Genomic DNA, 13,097 nt, shown 5'->3' with positions numbered 1-13,097 from the left:
TTCAGCGGAAATGATTTTTTTGATCACAACTTTTGATTTTTAAATGGCACCCTCGGTTTTTTTTTACTTTATTCGATAGGAAATGACACTCTGAATAGAATGCCATATCGTATGTCAACTTTTGACGCTTTAAACAAAATTGTATTTTAAATTTCAATCTGTACCATGGCTGTGTTAAAAACACCAATTCTTTCTCAATGAGCCTTGGAAAAATAGATTTGATCTTCTTTTTAGTGTCTTGTGCTGGCCGGTTAAAAGATGCCCAAATCGTATTTTTAATCATATCTCAATTTTTTCAAATGGAACGAGGGTGGCTCATTAGCATATTTGGAAACAGCATTTCTTTACGAATAATTTTATACCACACACTTCGTATTTCGAGTCAGATTGTCATTATGAATCGCATGTTGCAATTTCAAATAAGGCATATTCGAAAATGTCAAAAGTTGACATATGATATGTTATACTATTCAGAGTGTCATTTTCTATTGAATAAAATAGAAAAATACCGAGGATGCCATTTAAAAATCAAAAGTTGTAGTAATTTCCGGTGAAACAGGAAGTGGCCGAAAAGAATTCAATATTATATGGGTGAGCCACTTCTGAGACGCACCCGGTATAGGCAGACGAAACAAATCCTAGTAGAAGACTCGCAAAAAATTACCGACATACCTAATTAGAGGAATCCTATCAAAACTGAGAGTCTACTAACAGGACATTGTAAACTCAATTGACATCAATGCAGTTGGCTGATGAAAATAATAAACAAAGCCACTGACAAGAAGAAGAAACTGCCAGAACACACTTTATATATGTCAATGTGATATCCTGGCAAACATGAGGATAAACTAAGTGTGTTGATAAGTCATTATCAAAGAGCTGTATGGAAAGTTTAATCTACAAATTATTATAATTTGAAAAAAGGGCACACCTAGATATCAAAGAACTAGACAAGTATCTAAAAAGGTTGAAATGGAATAGGCAAAATGCCACCTCATAAAATCTAATCCACCATCGTACTTTTTGTGCGTTTATTATCAAATGTTATTCCTGGTTTTCATATAAACCGTCAATTGAGAAATTGTCGAACGGCTTAGCTCACCTTGATATTAATTACGATAATTCCATTTGTAAACAGTTAACGATCGTTCGGATTGAAGATTCAAGGACGGATACCGGCATTTTGCCGAGTAAACATACGAATTCTCGGTTTTGTTTGCCTCCCGAAACAAGCGTGGGTTTCAACTTGCACGTGCTGTTTTATTTTATTTTTTCTTCCAGTTATTCAATACCTTCTGGTACGTACTCACCAACGAAAGTTGGGTAGTGTTTGGGGAGCAGAGGGTCCCAAAATGCAATATTTATTGTGATGCGATTATCAAAAAAAAGAGATATTATGAAATGTAAGAAACATGCAATTTTTGTATGAGTTTTAAAGATTTGTGGAGATTTTTGATACTATCAAAAGTTGTAAATCTGATTATACTAATTGTTTTCGAATATGTCATATAATGTAATACAATAAATGCGTGTTAATAATATGAGCCCCCTAAAAATTCTCTTTTTTTCGTAATAATAGAGGGAAACGGAATTATAAGTCAAATAAAAAGCTATATATACCAAGTGAGCTGAATTAGAAAATGCAGTAGTAAAAATAAATCTTAAAATTTGTTATGAGCATGATATTGTAATACTGTATGATTGAAAAAAAAGGGAGATAAATAACCTGAGATACGCAGATGATACCGTGATTATAGCCGCCAGCAAAGAAGAGTTGCAGAAAGTCATGGTTGCACTGTGCTCTATTAGTGAAGAATATGGCTTGGCTATGGAACTCTGGAGGATGCGACGCTGAAATCAGCCGCAGAGTGATAATGGCGAGGAATGCACAAAGCTGATTAAGATATGGAAGACTTCAGCAATCACCGGAAAACTAAATTGCGCATTGCGAATTCCCTCATTTTCCCTATAGCTATGTATGGCTCTGAAACATGGACACTAAAGGAAAGTGATCAGCAAAGAATAAACGCCTTGGAGATGTGGGGATATCGACGGCTGCTGCGAATACCATGGACGGCTCATCGAACAAACATATCCATTATCGAAGAACTAAAAATTGAGACACGTCTGGTTACCAAATTAAATCAGTCAATCCTCCGATATTTTGGCCATATTGCCAGGAGTGGCACCTCAATTGAGAGACCGAAGGTGGAGGGGAAGGTAGAGGGCAGGCGATCAGGTGGAAGGTTACCAAAGAGGTGAGTGGACCAACTCAAAACACTAGTGAAGCGAGGGGAATCAACACAATGTCACCATACTCTCTCACGTAGGGTAAAGGACTGAAGAGAGATGATTGAAAAAAACAGCGTCCAGTTGGCTTGGAAATGACGATCGATGACATTCCCCACATAATTTTACATATAAAATGACAGCGAGCTTCATTTCATAGTCATCGCTGACGTCGTTTTTTCGATCATCTTGTATTTGTGAATTCAAAGTAAAAATAAGTGTTTAGACTTTGGTAACCTATAGTTAAATAAAAACTTAATAATTCTTAGCATATGAAAAAGACATATTCCAGATTAATCAGTTACAGATTCATGTTTTAAAAACGTTTGTTAAAGTTTGGCTGCGCACGTGCGCACAGAAAACCATATCCATGAAATACAATCTATTTCGAATTCAGAGATTATTATATTTATGTATAAAGTTGTAATAAGGTAAATTATTCGTTAAACACTAGATACAGTGCTTGACTACTCTGTTGACATACTATGTATGTATGTATTTGTTATTGTTATTACAGTTGATGGTTGGAACTTTTGGTGTTAGAACATCAAAATAAAACAATACATAACTCACCACAATACAGCAAAACACGTTACTTTTGTACTGGATGCGCGTTAGCATCATCAGCAGATGATTAAAAAGTATTAAATTGATTAAAACTGACTCAGTTATAATCATCTGCTGACGATTTTAACATGGAAAGCGAAACGCGCGTCTGGTATAAAAGTAAAGTGTTTTGGTATGTTGTGGTGAATTTGTGTTTTATTTTGATGTATTTGTTAGTTCAAAAAACTTCAAAAAGATTTTGGTATTGTATCGTCTTTGTATTTTTAAAATAATTTTTAAGCGTAAAAGATAACCTTCATAAAGGTTTTCAAAATACATACGGCATTATAATTAACTGATATATTTCATTCTGATGAATTTTTTAAATTATTTTTAGTTTTTTAGTATTGAAGATTGCAAATATTATATTAAATATTAGTACACGTATTCGGGATATTTGAGTTTGCCTATATTTGTAAATAATAGCTTCATTAGAGAATGTACCTACAATTCAAAATTAGTACAAGTTAGTTAACACAAACTAAAGTTCCTTAAATTTCAAAAAACCCAATAAAGATAAACCGTATAGTCAGTGGTAAAAATTAGATTGAAAAACAGATAAAATTATCCTATAATTATTTATAGAATGTGTTATTAAAATTCTTAGAAAGATTGTACCTCTATTATAAGAATATATTTTAGAATACAGGTTATCTTAGATCCTATTTCGATTTGCATGAAAGAAGATATTCTCTTGAAGGAGTTTTTTAAGTCTTTCTCTGTCTAACATATACATAACAATATTTCAGTAATCGAAAGTGTAAACAAGAATAATTGATAAAGCTGTTTAACTTATTTATAAGCCTGGTAATTATCAATCAATTGTATTTATCAGGAATTTCCCAGAAATCGGAAACATTTAGGCGACGTCTATTGATTCTTGTTATCATTTTCTTCGCTTCTTAATACTATTTGAAAATAAAGAAAAGAAGAAATTTCTTCTTTCTATCGTATTTCAGAAATGTGTTTTGGAGTTTGAAAGGATTTTATAATTATAAATGATCCGTTATTATATATCGAAAATAGTTATTATAATTACAGTTGAGGGTTGGAACCTTCGGTGTTACACAGCAAAATAAAAACACTAAATCACCACAATACACCAAAAAAAAAACTTTCACTTTTACACTGGACGCGCGTTTCGCTAACCATGTTAGCATCATCAGCAGATGATTATAACTAAAAGGTTTTTTTTAAGGTCTAAAAGGTTTTTTTTAGTTATAATCATCTGCTGATGATGCTAACATGGTTAGCGAAACACGCGTCCAGTGTAAAAGTGAAAGTATTTTGGTGTATTGTGGTGATTTAGTGTTTTTATTTTGATAGTTATTATAATTTGGGACAACTAATACACAGCTCAGTCAGTGGGGCAATAATATAATGGAACAAATAAAGCATTTCCTTAATAATAAAATTGTATTTCATTTTATAAAAGTATTTCAAAGAATAGAGTTAAATAAAACTGGAAACCATATTTGAAAATTTTCCGTTTGTACAATTTCACGAAACCAAGTCAACTTTTTATCAAAAATAGATAATCTTATCAAATAACATCTAAAATGACTGTTTAGATACTGTTTAATATAATATTCTAAAACTTTATATTTCGTTTTTGTAATGATAAATATATAAATTTTGAAAAGATATGACAGTTTTATGGGTAAGAAAATGATTTAAATTAAAAGAATAGTAACACGGCCTCTACATTTTATTTAGTTTTTAGTTAAAAAACATAATTTCTTGATAATATAGCAACATAAGTAGTAGATTAAGGGCTCAAACGCACTGACCACCAGGTCGCAGCGACCAGCATGTGTTTCAGTATTAGTACTGGTCGCAGCTGCGTTTCCTAATAACATTGAATCAAATGCTGGTCGCTGCAACCTGGTCATCAGTGCGTTTGAGCCCAAAATTTACAAGAAAGAAATCCCAGAGGTGATCCAGTGGTTCTCAAAATTTATGCCACATTTTTTTAATTTTCAAAGTAAAATAACTCGGTTATTTTATACTTTTCTAAAACTAAGTATAAGTAAAGTTATGATGCCGCCACTTATTTCTCTAAGACTTTTAGCCTTAAAAGCTGCTAAAGGGAAAGAAAAAAGGTGGTTACCTTTCAAAAAAATACAATTATAATGTATTAACGTTTAATAATTCCTCTTAATTTTGAATCATGACTTTTTAATTTTAATATTACATCAATTGCCTAACTTAATTACTTCCATTGTATAATTTAAATACCTGTTACATTAACAAATAAGGCAATCTATATTTTTTATTAATAGACACTGAAATTCAGTGAAGAATTAATTGAAATTCAAAGAAAAATTTATTATTAGTTAATAACAATTCAGTGAGATAACACTGTTCGCTTGTTGTTGTTGATCTAAACCGGATATATCAATTTTGGAATAGTATATTGTTGTAGTACAAATTTTTATGAATCATGAATGAATGAGTAGTTACTAGAAAAACGCAATGAATGAATATGAATCACGCCGTAATTTTTTATGCAGAATTTATTAATGACAAGTAAATAATATCAAAAGCTTATAAATTGGGTAAGAAAAAAATGAAGGTTACCAAATTTGATATTGGTAGGAATCATTTGTTGGAATTGAGAAACAAAAGATATTTGTATCCGTTATCTTATTGTCAATTTAGACATGGGAGAAACATATCTAATTGTTATGTGTTATAGTTTTTTTAAAGGTCTGCGTATGGATGAATACAGTTGCCAAATTTGAACAATTTTGGGCAAGCTGATATTAACTAATTTAAGAAAAACTGCATCTATTTTTAAATTGAAAGTGAACCCACTTGCCAATCTATGATTTTGTGAATGGTATTATAATATAATAGTAGTAGACAACACAACAAATTATATTTGACAATGATAAAATCATAGGTTGACACTTTACTTTTTCTTGTTCGATTTATAGTTTGTTAGCCCAGTTGTTAGCCCAGTAATGGGCTACGTCCAATGCTTCCCGTTTAGCCAGCCATAGGTCATCGAAGCTACATTTGTGGGGACAGGCAGGACATTGAAGAAGATTGTTCCATGTCCTGAAAGGTGCCGCCGGCCGTCGCATTTGTTGTCATTTCCGTCCAGCAAACCCCATTTGATCAGAATGGATTTTACTGGGGCCACCCCAGTTCTGATACGGTTGAGCATTCTCCTGGTTTTCCAGTAGCTAGAAACACCATCTGGTGGGTCCTCTCTAAGTGGATAGTCGGAGGGAGGATCGTCCAGGGGGTGGCTTAGGAAACGACGTCTCGATTTAAGTCTACCTGGGCCGCACTCTTGGCCAAAAATTGAGTGACGAGCATCAAAGGTTTGTTTTAGCTTCTCAGTATGTTCATGAGCTTTTCTGCGTAAATCGGGGCTTGTAAAACATGCAGCCTTGTTTTCTAAGGGGGTGGGTTTCATACAACCTGTCACTATTCTGCATGTTTCATTCAGGCTAATGTTCACCTTTTTTGCATGGGCAGATCTACACCACACTGGGTAAGCAACATATTCAGCGGCTAAGAAACATATAGTTTGCGCAAAAGTTCTGACCACGATAGGTTTGGCTCCCTATTTACTATTGGTCAGCTTCCTTATTAGGGAATTTCGTGCTTCTACTTTTTTGCGTGTTTTTTCGCAGTGAAATTTGTAAGTCAATGTCCTGTCCAGCACGACGCCAAGATAGGTAGGCATTTCTGTGTGTTCTAGTGTTGTTCCGTCCCATGTGACATTAAGTCTGCGGCTAGCCTGGCCTGTCTCGAATTCAGGTGGAATGCACTCACTTTAGTTTTGCTGGGGTTGGGTTTTAAAGAATTCTTTTTGTAATAATATAGGTTGACAACTTAAGATATATTGACATTTGTATTGTTTTGCATTGTTACTTGTTCAGTTTTAATTTTAACATAGATACAGTTCTTAAATTAGTTAAAATCGGCTTGTCCAAAATTATTCAAATTTGGAAAGTGTATTCAGCATACTCAGACGTTTCAAAAAACTATGGACTTGGCTGTAAAATCAACAGGAATTTATTTGGACCGTTCACTACCCGGTATGTAACTACTATTACTAATGATTGTATTATTTAATTAAATTTATGCTAAATAAAATTTAGAAATATACGAAGTTAGTTTATTATCTTCCAATAAAGATAGTCTTAACAAATGATACCTAAGATGACATAAATATTTAGGGTAAACATATATTTCAATATCCCTAATGCTTAGGTGAAAAAGAATAAACTGTTGAAGTTGAATATAATTAAAATACTGTTCATCTTTAAGTAGGTACCTATGTTCTTTATTTTACACCTTTTAAACATGTGTAATATCTACAAAACCTCGCAATTTCTACAAAAGATATACAGTAGGACAAGACATTTTTCATTGAAGAAATTTCAGAATCTCTACAGATATTATTTGCTTACGAGCAAAGTAACTCAAACTTTCAGTAAATTTAACTTTTTAAATCTAGAAAGACTTTTATGCAAACTATATAAACAATAAGACAAATCTTGTGACAACAAATAGAAAAACTACATTTAGTTGATAATAAAATTCATTCTATTTGCTATAAAGAAATTTATAACTTAGGTTGGAGCCTTTGCTGTTACAAACACCAAAGTTTCAAAGACATGGTTAAAAGAACTTTGCGAAAAGAGCTTAAAAAATATATTTCTGGGGGGGTCTGATATGTTTAATGTTCTCTAAAATTGTATACCTTTAAAGAAAATTAAATAAATCTGAGATAAAAGTTACCCCATAGAAAGAGAAATTAATTAAATGTTTCTCACTTAGATTATAAGGTTTTTCCCAATCTCTTATAAACTATTCTTTCCTAGTAAAACCCCTCTGTATTTAACTTAATCTCCAAGATTACAAAATCTGCAGTCAGATATTTGTTTGTATCTAAAAATAAGTAATCAAAAAGATTCAAAAAAATATTTACCGGTAGCGATTCTAGACTCCGAGCATTCCAAAAAAACTGTCTTTGCTGGAATGTCTGCTTATCCAATCTGTCGTTCTTCTTCCACCTTGCCGATCGATCCGGTAACATGTTTATTCGGACGATATAGACTAATAAAAAATTCGATTTCACATAAGTTGCACCATTCTTGAACAAAATTTCGAATTTACAAACGCAATGTTTTTCGAAAGGCTGAAATACCGGATGCTAACGACCTTTTAATATTGCTTTTAGGTGAGCGGAACCCGGTCTAATCTGAACAATTGTCGAAACCTCACTGACACGAAATGGTGTATTGTGTACCGAGGAAAGGTAAGTCAAGTCGTCTTTTTATCAGTTCTTATCTGAGTGTAAATAATTGAATTCGCGAAATAGATGTCGTAATGACATTTTATTGAACCTGCAAATCTTGGGTATATCCACTTTGGTATTGGGTATTTTTTATTATTTAACTGTACAAACACTGACAGTTGACAGCTATTATTAGTTGACATATTATTTAATTAAACACTGACAGTTGACAACTATATAATAATTAACTATAAGGTTACCTAGCAGCTCTAATAGTCAAATTATATGGACTAATCTGAATAAAGCTAGATTTTCATGCATCGGTTGTCCGACGATACGTTGATACGATATTAATTTTATTGGTAGAATTTAAAGACTTTGATTGGTTAGAAAATAACGCAGTTTTTAAATTTATTGCATTTTCATACCTCCGTTTATCGGATATACGTTGGTGTGCTTTTATATTTTCGTTACCATAACGATTTTGCTATTTTACTTATATTTTTATTAAGGTTAGATTAAATTTGTCAAAAAAGTGTCAAAACGTCCGTTATCGTATGAACGGGTCCGTTGACGGGATGAAAGATGCGGGCCATATTTACGGATGAAAAGTGGCGCGAAAACGCTATGACCAATCAGAGCACCGTCGGACCATCGTATAACGGATGCATGAAAATCAAGCTTTATTCATCATAATCTGAAAAAATTTTCTCATTTCAATATTTGGAAAAGCGACCTTACAGATCTGTTGTGTCCCCCTTTCTTTAGTTATAACTCATTATAGACTTTAGACTCTCAGGGCTTTGTCAAAAGCCGGTATCTGTAACGGTTTTACAGATTTTTAGATTGGTTCTCCTTCTACGTTATCAGTCGTACCAAATTTATGACATCTTGGCGCACTCAGTGATGAGGTGTTCTGGTGTTTCCCCATTTTGGTAACAGTTGCATATACGGTTTTCGGCTATTTTTGTATTATATGGAAAAAAAAATTGTATACTCACATTCTATTGACCTTAGAGATTGCAAATATACTGGGGGAGGAGAGAAATTGTGTTTCTTTAAGTATATTTTCAACCAAACCAACTTACGGGACCGGGGAGCGAATAGGGGTGCTGGACGGGGTAAAAGCGTACAAACTGGTAAAACACAACATTCGAAAAAATTTAAAAATGTTAGGTAAGATATAAACAATACTCGTAGTATAGCGAGGGGTGTCTCACTTGGGTAAAAAATGTACATGTACTGCCAAAATATCATGTTACTCGCAAGCGACTGCCAATGACTGCGAAAGAGACTGCCTATGGCTGCCATGTAATTATTATAGGCGACTGCCGTAAGACTGCCAATGACTGCGTAAGTCCAATAGTGAGACACCCCTCGTAGTATAGGTAACTGGTAATTGTTAAAATTATTTCATAAAAATCCTCTTGATCCTAATTGTATCATGAATGAAAAAATAATGTTCTTATCAAATTTGAGACAAAATAAAAACGAGCATGCAAACTAAAAAAATATAACCAATGTTTATTATCAAAGAAGTCGAGTGGTTTCGATAAAGAGTTTATATTGTAGCGACAATCCAGAATTATGTAAAATGCTTGCTTTATTTCATATGGCGCTTTCAATGGTAAAACACGATACGCATATGAAATATAAAACCGCAAATATCTGCGAAACCGTTAAAAATTTTGAAATGCTCTAAATACAAAAAATGTTCATTTTTTAATTCTAAGTCTATTGAAAAAATAATATACAGGGTGTTCTATTTAAAAAAACGAAGAAAAATTATTTTATATTTTAGAAAGTTTGGCGTAGAATTTTGAACATCCTGTATAATTTACGATTTTCATATTTATAGCAAAGTAAGTACAGACCATCTAAAGTAAATACCTAATATATTTTTGATTTCAGAACAGTTCTTGTATTTTTAATAATTTTTTTAAGAAGGGCTGAAAAAAATATATTTTTGATTTATTTTTTAATATCTCTGAAACTATCAAAATGTATTTATTCATATCTTAGGGTTATGTAAAGTGATCGGAAAGGAAGCCAAAAATGCAATAATATACAGGGCAATATAATATATTATGCAATAATATACATTTAAAAAAAATCATCCAGGTCCACTCACACTTTTTTGAGCCACCCTATAGAAGTTAAAATATTTTCCTGAAATACATCCTGGTACATACTTTAGGTTTGCACTTAAACAAAATTCTCAAGTTGTTTATTCTAGGAGCTACAGATGCCCGACGCACTATTGCCGGACCCTGTATTTATATTCTTCTTTCTACAACACAGTGAAAATATATACCTACTCTTAAAACGACAAAACCAATAACATCAATTTGCATTCTTCATTGAGAATTTTTAATTAAGTAGGTTATGTTTTTCTTAATATAATTATATTTATATTAATGTAAATATTCTCAATCAAAAATAGTTAAATTTATCATATTAGTTATTACTCTTTGAATATCGTTTGATGCAACAGGGGTTTGATTTGGGTTGATGTTCAACAGTCAATCGATAAGTATTAGTAAATAATTCATTTCTGATTTGATTTAGTTCGTATTCACAGTTCGTATTATTTTGTTTAATCTTTTTAACCTAGTCACAAGCGGGCAAATGTACTGAACAATTTAACTGATAAATAATGAATTGTTAAAAATAACTTATCTTTCAACTTTTTTCCGCTACATTATCGCAATCAATATTACAGTGGACAACAAATCGCTAGAATTTGAAGAATGCGACTTATGAAAAGCAAATCGTAAAATGTTTTGTGACAGGTTTAGAGCTGCAGAATTGACATTGTAAAGCTCGTCGAAGCTTTTTGTTTCCAAGCGACTTTGAGGCGCCACGCCGCTTCAAAATCCGGATGTGACTGGGATTGAAGGTTTTTGACCCCCTTCAAACCGCATCTGGGCTATTTTAAGGCTAATTTCGTCTTTTTGCCGATTGGATTGAGAGTTTCTTACTTGAATTTTTGCATATGCTTACCGACCTTAAAGTCGAAAAATAGTTTTTCTGTATTCGTACTCGATTTATTGGAGAAAATCAGTTTATGATTTAAGAAAATGAATTAAATTTAAAACAATTATTGTTCTAGGGTCTTGGTAACAAATTGTATTTGATCTTTATCTATTTATGAAAAAAATCTGTATCATTATAAACAATCGGATTCACTATTATCAAAACTATATATTTATGTTTATAGAAAGACCATTTTTTTTAATATGGATTATCTTTTGCATCTTACTTGTCTATATCTTATTCAGTGGCGGATACAGAGGCCCCCCCTGGGGCCCGGGACCCCCCTAAAATTTGTAAATTGTGTTAAATATTAGGCTTTTAGATTAAAAAATGGCGTCCTAAAAAGCATATTCTACATTACTTTTTATTTTGGGCCCCCCCTAAAATAAACACCTGGATCCGCCCCTGATCTTATTTACTGCAATTATGTGTTTAGTACTCTATTTTAAATAACAATAATAATAAATATCAAAAACTTTTTCATTTTGTGTACACATTTTGACGGCTAGCTCTAAAGGGCACCTGCCCCAGCCAAGATAAATAGAATGAAATAAGTATATATTTGAAGAAAAGTAGTAATCGGCAATACCTCTTATTACTAAAAATACTATCAGGAAAATCTCAATCTAAATTCTCATGACGACTCGTGTACTTGGCAAGTACACCAATATTTGCAAACTTGGCAAGTATACCCCTATTTTGTCAACAATAATGGCAAGGTTGGCGCTCACACGACACGAGGAGTGACAAATAATTGCACAAGTAAACTACTCATACAACATGGCAAGTATATGCCAATGAAGTTTGACTCGTGTACTTGGCAAATATAGTGTCCGGCAATAATGCATCGGGCATCTGTAGCTCCTATAATAAACAACTTAGAAATAAAAAATGTCTATACATATGTGGCGGATTCATCTCTCCAAAAAATCCTATATGGGTATTTCTCCAACTATTCCACTGCAAGAAAATCTACAAAATAAAATAGTTGTTTTCTGTAAACACTTCTGCGTTAATCCAAACGGAAACTATTGCATTTTTGGGGTCCTTTTTGATCACTTTACATAATCCTAAGATATTACTAAAAAAGAAAAACTATCACAAAGGTCTGAAATACACATCCTAGAAGCCAATATTCTGTCTCAATCCACCAATATGTTCCAATGATTCCAGATTTGAGTAATGAGTAGTGTTTGTCGAAGAATATTACCCTACCAATGACTATTTTTCAAATAGTCAGAGAGATTGCAGCTATTATTGGATGAAAACCAAAGAAAACTCTTATTATCGATACATTAATAATAGACAAAAAAAGTTTTTAATTTCTGCAGAATGTTACCTTTATACGGGATATTAATTACTCTTTAATTGTTTAAATAATTTTGAAAAATATGCTATTTCTATTTCCTCTTCCTCTATATTAATAACCAATTATTCATTGATTAGCTATAATATACCTAGATAAATTCAGTTTGATTAATTGAGTAAAGAAATATGACAGGAAATCAATTTTCCTATTTTTATTTGTAAATATTTTTGTTTACACAACTAACCTTACCCAAGCCGCGTTTTATTGCAGCCGGTGATTCTTATTACGCAACAAGTCAAAGTTAAAATTTGATTTTGCGCGACAGACCGTTTGTCCCGTGTCATTGGTATTCGTCGCAGTGTTCCAATTCGAATTTAGCGTTGGTGGTGTTAGAAATGGCATACTTTATATAAAAGGTATGCCACAGAATGTCGCAGTAAGGATGTTTTCAATTCATTTTTAATAATTTTCTATGAAATTATATGCTTACATCTAAACAATGTCTATAGTATATCCAACTGTAGTACGCAGTGTTAAAAATGTAACATAACATATTGGGGTTTTGGAGTTTAAACCAAATGTCAAGATTTGATAAAA

At 32.4% G+C, this 13,097-nt stretch overlaps 1 protein-coding gene across 9 annotated transcripts in view; it reads right to left on the bottom strand.

Annotated features, from left to right (window-relative positions):
- Positions 1–13,097, bottom strand: part of LOC115883077 (sterile alpha and TIR motif-containing protein 1) — a 203,273-nt gene that overhangs the window by 58,667 nt on the left and 131,509 nt on the right. Inside the window, exon 1 of one of the 9 annotated variants that reach the window (XM_030901356.1) lies at positions 7,847–8,144. The exons of the other annotated variants lie outside the window; for them this stretch is intronic. Within the exon in view, the coding sequence (XP_030757216.1) occupies positions 7,847–7,954 (108 nt within the window). The 5' untranslated portion in view covers positions 7,955–8,144. Of the gene's footprint in view, positions 1–7,846; positions 8,145–13,097 lie in introns of those variants that run through there. 9 annotated transcript variants of the gene reach the window in all.

This window comes from Sitophilus oryzae, unplaced genomic scaffold (genome assembly GCF_002938485.1).
Source record: "Sitophilus oryzae breed Bouriz unplaced genomic scaffold, Soryzae_2.0 scaffold_1803_pilon_pilon, whole genome shotgun sequence".
Taxonomy (NCBI): Eukaryota; Metazoa; Arthropoda; class Insecta; order Coleoptera; family Curculionidae; genus Sitophilus; species Sitophilus oryzae.
Note: the sequence above shows the minus strand (reverse complement) of the source record. Positions and strands in the feature narration are given on the sequence as shown.